The sequence below is a fragment of the Otolemur garnettii genome, unplaced genomic scaffold (assembly GCF_000181295.1).
Source record: "Otolemur garnettii isolate 467f Iridium unplaced genomic scaffold, OtoGar3 scaffold00018, whole genome shotgun sequence".
NCBI lineage: Eukaryota > Metazoa > Chordata > Mammalia > Primates > Galagidae > Otolemur > Otolemur garnettii.
This window is the reverse complement of record NW_003852413.1, coordinates 1,850,044-1,865,172: the sequence shown is the minus strand read 5'-3', so window position 1 is coordinate 1,865,172 and position 15,129 is coordinate 1,850,044. Positions and strand designations below refer to the sequence as shown.

The 15,129-nt window shown below is 59.4% G+C and overlaps 1 protein-coding gene across 5 annotated transcripts in view; it reads left to right on the top strand.

The window, feature by feature from the left end:
- Window positions 1-15,129, top strand: part of BAIAP2 (BAI1 associated protein 2) — a 67,711-nt gene that overhangs the window by 44,289 nt on the left and 8,293 nt on the right. For all 5 annotated transcript variants that reach the window (XM_003786069.3, XM_023511298.1, XM_023511297.1 and 2 more), the window contains 6 exons: window positions 10,326-10,478; window positions 12,402-12,626; window positions 12,826-13,027; window positions 13,369-13,570; window positions 14,462-14,530; window positions 14,933-15,095. In XM_003786069.3, the coding sequence (XP_003786117.1) occupies window positions 10,326-10,478; window positions 12,402-12,626; window positions 12,826-13,027; window positions 13,369-13,570; window positions 14,462-14,530; window positions 14,933-15,095 (1,014 nt within the window). The remainder of the gene's footprint in view (window positions 1-10,325; window positions 10,479-12,401; window positions 12,627-12,825; window positions 13,028-13,368; window positions 13,571-14,461; window positions 14,531-14,932; window positions 15,096-15,129) is intronic.

Here is a 15,129-nt window from a genome sequence, read left to right as displayed (position 1 = left end):
GGGGTTGTGCGTAGAGGCGTGTCAGTGCATGCACAGAGTGCAGTGTTTCAGGGGTTGCGTGTGGAGGCGTGTCAGTGCATGTTTCAGGGGTTGTGTGTGGAGGCGTGTCAGCACGTCACTCCTTTTCCTTGTCAGCATCAGTGTTTCCTTTCCATGGCTCAGTGATGTCCCCCATTTGGCATCTGTAGCTCTGCCTGCCCAGGCTGCTGCCCTCTGCCTGGCCCTGTTGCATGTCCAGGTTCACTGTGAACTGTCAGAGGAACCTCCTGCTGAAGGCAGAGTTTGTGGCCAGGGTGCTGACCAGGGTGTCTGAGGCTTGGGAAAGGCCTGGATCCTCAGTGTTCCTCCTCCCTCCTGGACAGCCCCTCCCCATCCCATCCATGCCTCTCTGTCCAGGGCACAGGCTCCCGCAGAGCCCACGGTGGGGCCTACCGCTCAGCTGTGCACTTGGCCCGGGCTCCTTGAACCCATCTAGTATAGGGCATGTGGAAGGACCACTCCCCATGGACAGACAGCCCATTTGTTTGCTGTGTACTCCTAGACCTGTGACCTGGACATAGGCCTCATCTGTCCTTTCCATGCCTCAGTGGACCCAGTTGGCCAAGTCAGCTGTCTTGAAGCCACCAGAGGCTGGGTGTAGAAGTGACTTGGGCTTCTGATCTGGCTTCTGTGTGTGGGCTTCATGTCTGGGGAGGCAGGGGTGGTGGCCCAGGCCATGGGTAAGGGTGCGGCAGGTGCCAGGGACAGACATTTGACAGCAATGATAGTGGGCAGGGGAAGGGGCCACCCTGGAACTGCAGGTGCATGCCCTCCCACAACAGGTGACCAAGTGTGCCAGCCTTGGTCATCTTGACAAAGCCTGGCCCTAGACTCTGGGAAGTTGGGCTCAGAGGCACGTGGAGAATGAGGGTGTGTTGCACCGTCTGTCCTGATGGTAAGAGCTGAAAGCCTAGGGCAGTGGGTCTGAGGGTGTGTTGCACCGTCTGTCCTGATGTGTAAGAGCTGAAAGCCCAGGGCAGTGGGTCTGAGGGTGGCCTTGTGTTCCACAGTCCTGCCTGGCCATGACTGCTGAAGCATGTGGTCCTGCCAGCACCCTTGGGTGGTCCTGGGGTGAGGTGGCGGGGACAGGCTGGGGACAGGGCACATGCTGTGGGGGGTCTATAGGGGTGGTGGGGAGAGGGGCCAGAGTTAAATGTGGGGTGCTGTTGGGGCTGTACCAGGTCTGGGTGCCTGTGACCCAGCTGTATGCACCACCTCTGCCCAATTCAGGGACTCCTCCTGCCCGTTGCAGGGACGCTGGGCAAGGCGGCCTCCTGGCCCTCTCCCTGGAGGCTGAGCTTTTTCCTTCCTCAGCATAGCTGCCCAGCCCCTGTGAGGCTGGGTCCCTGCACCTGCCAGATACATTCCCAGCCCAGCTCTCACTGAGCTGCTTCTGGGTTCAATGACTTGTACCAGTTCTTCATGTGGCCTGTGACGGTCCCACCGCAAGGCCCTGGGAGTGGGATTTAGGCTTAGTCTGCCTCTGACCTCATGGGTCATGTGAGCCTAGCAAGATCCAGGGCCTCTCTGAGCCTCAGTTTCCCTGTTTGTGAGGTGGAGCCCTCCCATTCACAGTGCTGGATGGAGCTAGCATCCACCCACCTCCTTTGGTGGGGTGTAACCAGGCAGTCTCACCAAAAAAAAAAAAAAAGGAGCATTCCAGACTTTTGCCCTGACCCCAATAGTCTGGGCACATCTGATTCCATCAGCTTCACAGAGCTAGGGACAACTGCTCAGGTCTCCAGTGCTCAGGTCTCCTGGGGGCCAGAAGCCAGGCTGTGTACATACACCATGCTGGCCTGAAGGGGACATTGCAGCCACCAGCCTTGCCTGCTCCCAGCTCCTGGAGCCACTGACTCCTGTACATGCCCCACAGGGGTGGGGGGGGTACACTGGAGATCTGTGCAGTTGTCCCTAGCTCTGTGAAGCTGATGGAGTCAGATGTGCCCAGACTGTCAGGGTCAGGGCCAAAGTCTAGAATGTTCCTTCTTTTTTTTTTTTTTTTTTGGTAAGACTGCCTGGTAGAGTGCTGTGGCATCATAGTTCACAGCAACCTCAAACACTTGGGCTCAAGTTTTCCTCAGCCTCCTAGATAGCTGGGACTACAGGCACCCCCCACAACATCCAGCTAGTTTTAGAGATGGGGTCTCATTCTTGCTCAGGCTGGTCTCAAACTCCTGAGCTCAAGTAATCCACCCACCTCGGCCTCCCAAAGTGCTAGTATTCCAGGTGTGAGCCACTGTGCCTAGCCTTGGGGTATTTTCTTGAGTGACTAGGAGGCTGGCTCCTGTACCACTAGAAATGGGAATGACCCCTCACCATGAAGGTTCAAAGCCTGGGGTGAGCCAGGGGTGCAGGTAAATATGGAGGACTTGATGTGGTCCCCGAGTCTGTCGTGCCCTTGGTGGCCTTTCTTGGAGACTCCCTTACTCCCTAAGGATCTTTCTAGCTCTTTAGTCATGCCTGGTGAGCCAGAGCCTAGCTACACTGGCCAACAGTGGGGCCGAGCGGGCAGCATGTGCATTGGAACTAGTTATGGAGCTCTGTGGGCTGGGAGGACTCTGAACCCACAGCCAGCACAGGGACCCTACTTTGGGGCTCTCCAAAGCCTGTGCTCTGATGCCAACTGCTCTTGTTGGCGGGGTGTGCGCCTACCTCCAGAAGCCCTCGACTGGTCCTCTTGGGCTCTGTAGCTAGATGTGTAGCTGCCGTGTATGGGCCCCCAGCACCCCAGGCACGAGTGGTTGTCTAGAGCTGGCTGCTGGGATACCTGTGAGCTGTGCTTGTGCAGAGCATCCCAGGACAGGAACTCTTGGGGGCCCATGCCTTGTGGAGGCCCTGACACTTGCCTCCTCTCTGCTGCTGGGCACTTACAGGCTTGGCCAGCTGGACTGAGAATGGCCATGATGGGAGGGTGGTGCTGCCTGATGCTGCTGCTGCAGGGAAGGGTCAGCTAGACCTGGCCCGGAGAGTGCATTGTCCCTCTGTCAGCCCACAGTGGTGTCCTGTGAGCAGGGCTGGGCCAGGGAGCCTGCCGAGTGTGGGAGCTGCTTGTAATTGAGACTGTGTTTTGGGATTTCCATGAAAAGAATTAATTTTAATTATAGGTCAGGGAATGGGAGCATCTGGGGCGCTAACTAGGACTCAAGGTCCTGTGTGAAAGTTGGGAAGGTGCAGAGGGCTGTCCCAGGCCCGGCCAACAGTGGGTTGCTGCTGTTTGCCAGGCCAGGTACGAGCCATGTGCAGGTCAGTGGACATGCCCAGGTGCAGGATGTGCCATGTGTTTGGGAGGCTGTGGTCATGGGCCTGGTCCAGCTCCCCCTCAGGAGCAGAGGATGTGGTTCTCTCCTCATGGCTACTGGGGACCCAGGAAGTGATAGCTGGGCCAGAGCTCAGGGTGGGGCCCATCCCTGGAGGCAGGGCAAGGGGGCTGGGCAGGGACATTAGTGTTCCCGTCCTGCAGATGGAGTCATGACTGCAGGGAGGAAGGGGAGCCCCTGCCCGCCAGGAACCTCCTGATAGGGAGTGTCAGTTTGGGGGGGCGGGTACCCTTGCTTCTGGTTCCTGCTGTGGTGTGGCTTTGAACCCTGAGGCAGGTCCTGCCATATGCACAGTCTTCCTTCCCTGGGTGACCTGTGGCTGTCCATACTACCCCAAAAGACCCTTCCTCACCTGGTGAGCCTGTCTCTTTGGCATAGGAGGTCTCAGCCCAGCTGTGCGTCCCCTGCCCCTGGGGATACAGGAGTGAGTGTCAGGCTGGTCTGGTCTCCAGGGCTTCTGAGCCAAGTGGCTGGCTGGGTGTGGCTGGCGCCAGGAGGATCTGAACAGCCCCCCACACCTGGGCTGTCTCTGCTGTCCGGCAGTCATGGGTGCTGACAGGAGCCGTCGGGGTCTGTGCAGGTATCCTCTCCTGTACACCCTCAGGGCTCGGGTGAAGGTCTCTCCATTTTTTACTTGGGTTCCATCCAGCATCCCCCAGCCTGGCTCTTGTTGGAACAACTGACCCCAAGAAGAGGCTCTAGGCAAGTGCAGCGTCTTCTGAAGTGGACCCTCGTGGGTGCCAGGACCCAAGGGGGGCAATATGACTGCTAGAAGAGCCCCACCCTGCTGTGCCTTCAGTGTGCCTGGGACGTGGGGGTCAGGTCTGAGGAAGCAATTTGAGGTTCCTAAGTCATGTCCAGGCTCTGGGTGCTAAGGGAGGGGTGGCTAAGCCCCCAGAGGCATTGGGGCCCCAAGGCCTAGGTCAGAGCATGGGAAGCAGCAGCAGCCGCAGCCAGAGGGTGGGGAGGGGAGGGGTGGGCCAGGGCCCAGAGGCCAGGCCACAGCCAGCGGCCTGCACAGAGCCCTGCAGGGGAGGAGGCTGCAGCTTCTCACCTGCTTCCTGGGGCTCTTCTGGACTGAGGCTGCCTGTATGCCTGGGGCTAAGAGGGGAACCAGGGTTTCTGGCCCAGTCACACTTCACCTGTCCTCTCTCTGAGATGATGTAGGGGCTGGGAGCAGTGCAGTCCTCGCTGGCTGGTTATGAGAGAGGAGGATCAGGTGCCCCAGTGTCCTGGCCAGGGCTCTGGCCTCTGTGGGCTCTGGCGGTTTGCCACCCTGCCCCCACCACTGTATGTGCAGGTTCCAGAAGGCCTGTGCACCCCCGGGTCGAGGTCTGAGAAAGGGGAGAGATGCCCTCTATTTGAAGGGGTCTATAATTAACAAAGCAAAGGCAAAATATTGCCATAGTTTAGAAGTTTAGATCTTTAAAAAAGATAATAGCAGAGACCATCCCTGGGTGTGGCATGGAGGGTGACACTGTGCCTACAGTTAAGCCTGGGTTAAGCCTGTTCTGGTTTTAGCAGAACTCACAGTGCTATAGGCGGTCTCTGGATGCCGTGTAGATGCCGTCCTCACCAAGACAAATGAGAATATGAGAGAGCAGAGGCCACAGCACCTCTCAGGTCTGCACGCAGAGTTGTCCCTGGGGGAAAGGGGCCGGCAATGGGCACTCTGCTGCCCTGAGCCTCAGGCCAAGCACTCCAACATCTCAGTTCCACCTGGGCCCCTGCCCTGCTCTTGGGGACAGCTGAGTCTGTAGGCCTCTAGAGGTCAGTGTGTTCAGCCCGCTACTATGGGCAGTGCCCCACATGGTCTTCCTGAGCCCGCTGTACTCACCTACACTGTCCAATAGGCTGTGGGGCCACTGGGGCCTCTTGTTCATGGACCCCCCTTTGCCCATCTGCTGAAAGCTCTGGAAACAGGGACCCCAAGGCTGGTAGATCCCTGATCCTGCCAGAGAGGTCCCCGCTCTCCTCCCAAAGATGTCTCTGTAGCTGACTCCTCATAGAGTGCGGTGCTGGCCCATGGGCAGGGTTGGCGTAACTCCCCTCTGCTCAGCCTGACTTGAGTCTAGCTCTGAGGTTTAAAGGACCCCTGGTTCCTGCCAGGCATCCATCACACCTGCAGTCCAGCAGCTCAAGTCTCTCACACTGACTGCCGCTGGTCTTCCCGCTGTGCACCTGGGTGAGGGGTCGTCGGACCCCTGCAGTGTTGGGGTGCTGGATCCTACTGTGTCCCTCCTGCCCATCACAGCACCTCGGCTGCCTCCTTGGGGGTAATCGTTACCATTACCCTGGTGACAACTGAAGTCCGAGAATCACATTCTCATTCATGCACTGCAGGAAACCTTGGGGGGAGCGAGGTTCTCAAGAGGTTCTCAAAAAAACGTGGGAAAGCCACAGCAGCCACATCAGATGAGGAGCCGGTGCTTTGGTTCTTTCTAGAATGCCCCTCCCCCACCCTGAGTCACCAGTGTGCTTTGGGGAGAAGCGGAGATTTGTTCTGATCACTTTTGTCTTCTCGGATCACAGGGCTGTTCAGCCCAGGGTGACTAAGTGGGAGGCTTTGTGGGTCTGAAATGCTTTCAGCTGGGTGTTTCTGCAGTGCGGTCGCCATGGCACCCAGCTAAGCAAGGAGCGGTGGGGCGGGACGCTGGAGCCTGGCCGCCAGGCGGGTGCCAGCTCCCATGGCCTGCTGCCGAGTTGGTGGCGTAGGCCGAGGCTGTGCTGTGTCCTCTGCACCTTTGTGACAGCCCAGAGGCCTCCTCACACAGTAGCGTCCCTACCCAGCAGCAGGTCAGAGCGGCCAGAGCTCAGAGGGTTGGCAGTGACCTCTTCCCCGCTTGCCGACCCCACTGGACCCCTGAGGGATGAAGCTCCTTGCTTGCCCTAGGATCCTAGAATCGTCCCAGCAAAGTCATAGCCTCACTTGTCAGGAGTTAGTGCCCTGGAGAAGGCAGTCAGGAGCATTGGCTGCTATCCCTAGACAGAGGGGCAGCCACATGTCATAGCGACTCGGGCTCGCTGTGGCTGCAGAGCTTGTGTTGGGGGTCAGTGCAGCTGGACTGCTCAGCACCTGAGTCAGGGGACCTCGAGGCTGGCTGGCTGTGCAGCTGTAGCTCAGGAGCCTTGTTCCTGCCTGTCCCCTGGACGTGGGGGTCCATGAGCAGGGCTGGAGCCTCTTTGCTTGTGGCTTGGGCCACTCCCAGCCATTCCTAGACTCATTTGAGTAAGTGGAAATATTAAAAATAAAACACCACTCCTACCAACACTGAGGCTGCCAGGCCCTGCTAAAGAGGCCAGGGCCCCCAATGGGCACTCTACCCCAGGGAACAGAGCTGTCTGTGCAAAGATCCGCAGCCTGAAAACCCAGAAACCGTCTGCAGGGTGGGCAGTGGGGCCGGCTCCTGGGGCCTGGACTCGGGCGGTGCTGTTCTCAGGGTAGGGAGACCCAGGGGCCCTGCGGCCTGGTTAGAGCTGCTGTCCTGGGGTGACTGTTCCAAGCAATGCCCTTGCTTTCCGAGTGCTGCTTGTTCCTGCTCTGGGTGGCCCCTGGGCCGACTCTTTTCAGTGTCTGTGGAGCTTCTCTGAGGCATCAGGTCTCTGGCTGGCCTCTGGGCATACTTGCCCACCAGGCCTTCCAGGCCTGACCACCCTGGAAAAGTCCCCAGAGAGGGGGTGGCCTGAGGATGAGTGAGTAGGTCCCTCCCTGCCTTAGAAGCCTTGTACACTCTTCCCTCCGCTACCTCATTTTGGGGGTTTCTGGGCCCTAAGCCAAAGTCTAGAGGCCACAACGCTGGGTCTGACAGTTTCTGGGGAAGGAAGGGAGGGTAAGACCCATCCGCACAACCAGTGGGACCTGCAGGCACCTCAGCCTGGTGCTGGGCATGGCCCTGAGTGAGGGGGTAAGGGTGAGGGTTTCAGAGTGGCCCTGCCCCAGCTGGCCTCTTATCCTAAAGGTTGGAGAGGAGCCCAGCACCCAGGTTGAGGCTGGAACACAGCTAGGGCCCTTCCTCCAAGAGTCCACTCTGCCTGTCCACAGCCCAGTCACACCCACCATGCACCCCACCAGCCCCTGGCAGGCTCCCTGCCCCACTTCCTGGAGGAGGAGCTTTGGAATGGAAGCCGGAAGCCGGTAGGCGCAGGTTGTATAGCCAGAGGAAAAGAACTTGGTGCTCCAGGTGCAAAGGGAGGGGAGGAAAAGGAGCAGAGGGAGGAGGAGTGTGAGGAGGGGGAGGGGAGGAGGGGGGAGAAGAAGGGGGGGGAGGAGGAGGAGAGAAAGGAGGAGAGCAGGAGGGGAGGAGAGAGGGGAGGAGGAGAGGCAGCAGTGGGAACACAGCTCTTGGAGGGTAACTCAAGGCTGCCCTGGGGGGGCCTCTCTGCCTGTATTCAGGCTTCTCCCCAAGTGCAGTCCTGGCCCCCATCAGGCAGACTACGAGGGCCAAGGCCTGTTCATTGAGGCATAGGCCTTGGTTTAGGAATGGGGTAACAAGCCGGGTGTGTTGAGGCCCAGCAGGGAGGGATGATGCACAGTGTGGGAGGAGTGGCCACAAGGACTCAGGTCCTGTTTGGTGACCGGGCTCTCATTTGTTCTCTGTGGCTGGCAGACGGAGCCTTGTGCTAGTGGCAGTGCTGGGGATAGGCCTGTGCCCCCACTGAGGCTTCGTGGGGGCCGCAGCCAGGGCCCGGCTGGGGCTGGCACTGTATTCTGCTTCTTGCGCTGGGACGCCCACCTGTGCTGAGTCAGCTCCGCTGAGGCAGGGGCCCCGGTGAGTCAGGCTCAGGCGGGGGAGGCCGCCCCCTTGCGGAGGATGTGGGGCAGTGCTCTGCAAAAGCTGTTCCTGGCTGAGGTGCCGGCAGGCAGGGTCTGAGCCAGACCTGGGCCTGGTGGAGGCTCAGCCCCCAGTGTGGGCTCAGGAGGAGGCAGAGGGGAGGCAGCTCCGAGGAGGGGTAGAGCCTAGGGGTAGTACCCCTGAGGGCTTCCCCTTCACCCCAGTGGCTCCCCACAGCCTGAAGTTTCCAACCTACAAAATCAGATTCTAGATGATATCCTCTCTTGAGTCAGGGTCTCCCAGCATCCTTGTTCCCTGTGCCAAGTGAGCTAGGTGTGGGCTGACAGGTCATGAGCAAGGTGGTTTTGGTCATCAGAACTAGAGCAGGGGGAGGTGCTGGTCTGCTAGTTATGCCACCGCAGCACCAGGCTGCCACCACCAGACCAGGGCTGGCAGAAGGGGACAGAGGCAGAGCCCTGGGGTTGGGGCTGTGATCATTGGTTGTGCCACACCCAGCAGGAACTGCACTATAGATTCTGTTCCCACCGCCTGCAGCCAGGCTCTCCGAGCAATTTCCCCAAACTTCTCCTTTCTCTTTTCCCTCCCAGAAGGATTTCCTTTGTACCATGTTTTTAGAATTATTTTTATTAAGGTTAAATGCACATGAGTGATACATTTTACCATTTTAACTATTGCTGAGTGTACAAGCCAACAGCATTAAGCAAAGCCACACCGAGCCCATCACACTGTCTGCCCCCAGAACCTTTTCAACTTCTCACGTGGAACTCTATTCCGTCAAATATGAGCTGCCCCTACAGCTCCTGGTTTGAACGTGGCTGCTCCCATGACCTGTGGTCATCGCAGTCCCTGGCCCCACATGTTTGTAGTGAGCAGCTTGATCTGGAGGCTTTGTGGGGTTGAGATTTGATTTTCTTCTCTGAGTTGATTCCGCCAGCATTTCTTAGGCAGGTTGTATGCCATATGGAAGCAGAGGTGGCCGAGACGTGCCAGATGCCATCCGTCAGCTGTCCAGGGCTCCTGAGGACCAGCCTGAGGGGTTGGGCTACTTGCTAGCTGCCCCAGTCCAGCTAGGCTTGGCCATCAGTCACTCCTAAGCCCCACACACCGTGAAAGTTGTAGGAGTTTGCAAAGCCACCGTGTTTGTCCTGAGCACATTCTCAGCCTGTCCTAATAGGCCATTGGGGGAGGGCACTTTGGCTCCTCCAAGGCAAAAGGCCAGCAGTCTGGTCACTTCTCAGTCCTTAAGCCGGGCAGCCCCTCACTCAAGCACATGCCATAAGTGCGACCCTGCATGGCCATAGCAGTGTGGCTATGTGGGCGGGCCTCACTGTCACCAGTGGACAATGTCCTTGATCACCAAGCTCCCTACTTCCCATCCATGGCCCCTTGTTCTGTCTTCTCCACAAACTTCGTTCTTACCTCCTCCCCCTGGGTGTGTGGTCATCAGAAGGCAGCTGCGAGGCATCTGCCCTGCCTACTCCCAGGTGCCCAGACAGGAGCCAGCAGGAGAGGGGGATGAGCCCCAGTCAGGTCCCCTGGCTGTACCTCTCCTGTGTCTTCTGCTTGAACCAAGGCTTAGAGGCCTTGGATGTACACTCAGGCCAAGGGAACACCAGGTGGCACAGGAGAACAGGGCTGTCCTGGGCTGGGCTGTGCCTCCCAGAGGGGCCAGCAGTACCTGTCTGGTACACCTGTGCTTCCACTTTTTTTTTTTTTTTTTAGAGACAGAGTCTCACTTTATTGCCCTTGGTAGAGTGCAATAACATCACAGCACATAGCAACCTCCAACTCCTGGGCTTGGGCGATTCTCTTGCCTCAGCCTCCTGAGTAGCTGGGAATACAGGCGCCCACCACAATGCCCAGCTATTTTTTTGTTGCAGTTTGGCCGGGGCTGGGTTCAAACCCACCACCCTTGGTATATGGGGCTGGCACCCTACTCATTGAGCCACAGGCACTGCCCATGTGCTTCTACTTCTTGAGAAGAGCTCTGAAGATACCAGGCTGGCTGCCCTCCTGGGCCCTCCCACTGGAGGTGGGACCCTCAGCCACACTGGCCAGCTTAGGCACATACACCGAGCGTGGTCCCTGGGCAGTTGATACCATGGGCTGCTTTACTAAATATGTGGCTGCCCTGCCCTCCTGTCACCAGCTAATCTCCTCCCTCCACCCCCAGTACATCGATGCCATCAGCAACAAGCAGGGTGAGCTGGAGAGCTACGTGTCCGACGGCTACAAGACGGCCCTCACAGAGGAGCGCAGGCGTTTCTGCTTCCTGGTGGAGAAGCAGTGCGCCGTGGCCAAGAGCTCTGCCACCTACCACGCCAAGGTGAGGCTTGCCCCACACTGGGCCCACTCCAAGGACATGCCAGGGAGTGTCCAGGCTCAAACTGTTGGGGAGGCCTGGACCCTGAGGCCAGGCAGGGCCCCGACCCCAGACTGCCTCACTGTGAGCAGGTAGAGTCAGGAGGGGGCCTCTGTTCACCCGTGGGCAAGAGTGCGGGTGGGATGAGATTGTGTTCTCTGGAATATTCCAGAGCATTTTAAGAGCTTATAAGATGTAGTTTGGCAGCCAAGCCAACACAGGAGGCCTTTTTAAGCATCGGGCTTCCCAGGATCCACAGGGCACATAGCAGCTCTGGTCCTCAGAGCCTGGGACCACCAACGGGACAGCTTCCCCTCACCTGCCTGGGCCTCTGGGGAGCTGTGACAGGTACAAAGCAAGGGCAGAAACTGTCTTGGGGAGGACACGCCGTCCCAGCCTCTCCCGTGCCTTTGCTGGGCTTGCCAAGGGAGTTCAGACCCTCCAGCCTGCAGGCCCTTGGGCTGCCGCGTCTGCTCTGAAGCAAGACACTGACCCACGCACTGCTGTGGGCGTCTGCGCCCTCTAGTGGCCGCAGCACTACTGGCTCCCAGGAGGCCGTCCCAGGTTGGCAGCTGAGCTGGCAGGCTGGGCCTCTCCACCCTGTGCCTCCAGGCCCCTTCCCACAGGCTCCAGGCTCCTGGGTGTGTCTAGAAGGGGCACATCTCACTCAAACCCTCTTGTAGGGCACCCTGGGCTGGGACTAGGATGTAGGGTGGCCCCCTAGGGCTGTCCTTAGCAGTGAGGTGACCTGGCAGCTCCCCGTGCCTGGGTGTAGGGCTGCTCCACACCCACCTGCAGGGGTTTGGGGTGGGAGTGGCCCTGGCTTGTGGCTGTCTGGGCCCTGTGCAGGTCACGACTGAGTGGCTGTCCTTCCCCAGGGGTCCTGGGCTGTCCACATAGGTGCTGGTCCTTGCTGGCCTGTCTGTGTGCCCACCACCCCCGTTTTCATTTTAACCCAGACTTCTTCCTTTACCAGTGACTGAGTTGAAACTAATGGTCAGCAGACCTTCCTCACAGGCCAGAGAGTGGATGTTTTTAGCTTTGCAGGCCACAAGTCTCTCTCTCAGGGTAATTTGGAAACAATAAGACATTTTTTACGAAAGAGGAGACTGGGCCTCAGACTGGCTGGCTCAGCCTTACTCACAGGGCTGCTGCCGGCATCTTCCCCTTCCCCACCCAGGGGTGCATCTGCTCACCCAGCCCACTGACAGGAAGCTAGGGACACCTCTGGCTGCTTCATGGTCTGTGGGACCAGTGGTACAGGCCCTACTGTCCACTTGGACCACATGGCCAGGAGAGACGGGGCTCTTTTTTAGCGCCCAGGCCCCAGACTAGGAGTTCCCTGCAACAAATGCAGGACCTCCTGAGCCAGACCACAGACCTGGGGCTCCCTCATCCTCTTTCCCTGCTGTGCTCACTGGCGCACCATGTCCCAGCAGCCCCTGGATCCCCTGGAGCAGAGCCTGATGGGGTTGGCTCCTGCCCCTATGGCGGCCTGCCTGACCGCTGCTAAGCACTCTGCCCCTCTGTGGCCGGTGCTGCCTTCTCCCGCCAGTGGTGCTCTTTTGGTATCTTGTGGCTTGCCCATAAAGGGTCTTTCCATTACTTGGCCACTGTGCAAGCCCGTCTGTCCTCCCTCCAGCCCCCACATGGCCCGGCAGCTGGGGCCATGGTTTGTGCTCACTCCTTTTGGTCCACCAATGGGACATCTCTTTGCTGAGAAGTCCCTTTTGTGAGTCAGGATCAGGGCTCCTAGGTAGGCTATCCCTCTGTAGGGCACCACCTGCAGAGCTCTCAGCCATGGCCAGTGTCCCCTCCAGAGGTGCCATGGGGAAGCCAGCCTGCAGCCTACCCTGATGCCACCCTGTCCTGCCTCCTCTGCTACAGGGCAAGGAGCTGCTGGCCCAGAAGCTGCCTCTGTGGCAACAGGCCTGTGCTGACCCCAACAAAATTCCTGACCGTGCTGTCCAGCTGATGCAGCAGGTGGCCAGCAGCAATGGCGCCATCCTTCCCAGCACCCTGTCAGCCTCCAAGTCCAACCTGGTCATCTCAGACCCCATTCCAGGGGCCAAGCCCCTGCCTGTACCCCCTGAACTGGCACCATTTGTGGGGGTGAGTCTGCATCCTTGGGAGCATTATGGAAGTGGAGTGGGAAGATGATCCCTTGTACCTGGGTGGCCTCTTGGGGCAGGTCGTGCTGGAGGGCAGGCTGAGCCCAGCCCTCCCTGCCCAGGGGGTGGGGGCTTTCCCCGCCTGGCCCTGCTCAGGGGAACCCGGCAACACCCTCCCCCTTGCCACCTCCTCTCTGCAGCGGATGTCTGCCCAGGAGAACGCGCCCATCATGAACGGGGTCGCAGGCCCAGACAGCGAAGACTACAACCCCTGGGCTGACCGCAAAGCCGCCCAGCCCAAGTCCCTATCTCCCCCGCAGTCTCAGAGCAAGCTGAGTGACTCGTACTCCAACACGCTGCCTGTGCGCAAGAGTGTGACCCCCAAGAACAGCTACGCCACCAGTAAGGGCTCCTCTGGGTGCCAGTTGGGGTCCCTGGGCATGCCTCTGAGTAGGGGCCTGGGAGAGCCCAGGCTCACGAGTGTGTGTGCAGGTGCGCGCTGCCTGGGAACGCATGCTCGTGTGTGCTTATGGCACTGGGGCTTTCTGTTCCGACACACGGCACGTGAGCTCGCTCAGCCAGCCACTCAGGAGCAGGCAGCCACCGCCCAGTACAGCCCCTCTCTCGCCATCCAAGGCATGGGCTGCTGGTGTCCCCCATACACGTCCAGGCTGCCTGCCCTCCACCCGGCTCTGCGGCTTCTGCCAGGGACAGTTCCCTCATGCCTGCCCCTGTCCTCACAGCTGAGAACAAGACTCTGCCCCGCTCCAGTTCCATGGCAGCTGGCTTGGAGCGCAATGGACGCATGCGGGTAAAGGCCATCTTCTCCCATGCTGCGGGGGACAATAGCACACTGCTGAGCTTCAAGGAAGGGGACCTCATCACCCTGCTGGTGCCTGAGGCCCGTGATGGCTGGCACTATGGCGAGAGTGAGAAGACCAAGATGTGAGTGCTGGTTTCGGGGCAGGGACCGCAGCCCCCAGCCCTACGGTGCTCAGACACATGTCAGACTAGCAGCCTGGGTCACAGGTTCACATCATAGCAAACCTGTGCAGTAAGAATGAAAGAGGCCGCCAGGGCTTGCCCCACACAGCCGTGACCAGCGTCAGCCTGGGTGCCTGTCACCTGCATGACCCCAGCACCATCCCATCTCACTCAATTTGGCGCAGCATCCCACATGTGCACACCTGGCACGTCCAGCCATTTCCTCGTTGCAGGGCATGGGGTTTTCCCATGGCTGGGCAGTGCAGGGCAGGCTGGGCCAGCCTGAGACCCATGACTTCAGGGTGTCTGGTGGGACTTTGAGTCTCTAGGTCCCATTGTGCAATCAGATGGCTGCACCTTTGTGGCGCCTGTCAGCAGAGGGGCTGGGCTGAGGACCCAACCTTGCCTGGCCTGGGGGCCGCCTGGATGGGGGGTCTGCTCTCTAGGGCCATATTTTTTACATGGGTGTGTCTCTTGGCAGGATGGGAACCTTCACCCGGTAGTAGGATCGGCCCTAATGTCTTTGCCTCCCTAACCCAGGAGGAAGGGTGTATGCTGAGCTTTGTTCTGGCTTCCAGGCAGCCACCACCCAGAGGGGCCCCTGCCTCTGTTCCAGTAGCCACAGGGTCTTGGTGCTACAGCTGGGGGCTGTGTCGCTGGAGCAGCAGCTCCACCTGGACCCTGGGGGCATGTGGCTGGGTCTGGTGGGGCAGCAGCTGTCTCTCCATAGACAGATGGCAAGCTGGTGGGATTTGGGGGTGGGTGGTGGATAGTGGAAGGGGCGGCCACTCTGCTGCCCACCTGGGGGCCTCCATAGCTGAGCATGGCCTCCTCCTTGGGTCTCTCTTGCAGGCGGGGCTGGTTTCCCTTCTCTTATACCCGGGTCCTGGACAGTGACGGTAGCGACAGGCTGCACATGAGGTGAGCTGCTGCTCCTACAGGCCCTGAGGGCTGGACATGTAAGGCCCTTGTGCGGATGAGCCCTGTGAGGTGCTGGGACAGGGAGCACGGCAGCAGGTGCAGTGAGGAGAGCCCATCTCCTGCAGCTGGTTGTTCAGAGACCTAACTGCCCTGTGTCCTATAGGTTCTTCTGAGCTTAGACCTAGTCGATGGGGACCACAGCTGCTAGGAAGATCAGGGACTTCTTCACAGAGAGAGAAAGCTGGTGGGAATTGGGGTTGAGTGGTGCAACTTCATGCCTGGGTATAGCAAGCAGCCCAGAAGGAGGAAAGGAAGCCAGAACAGGCAGGCCTGTGGTGTCAGCATGCCTGCAGGGGCCAGGCCTGCTGGGCCAGCCTCTGACCCCCCTACCTCGGCCTGCAGCCTGCAGCAGGGGAAGAGCAGCAGCACTGGGAACCTGCTGGACAAGGATGACCTGGCCCTGCCACCCCCTGACTACGGCGCGTCCTCCCGGGCCTTCCCCACCCAGACGGCCGGTACCTTCAAGCAGAGGCCCTACAGCGTGGCCGTGCCCGCCTTCTCCCAGGTGAGCACCTGCCTTCTCCCAGGTGGTTTGGGAG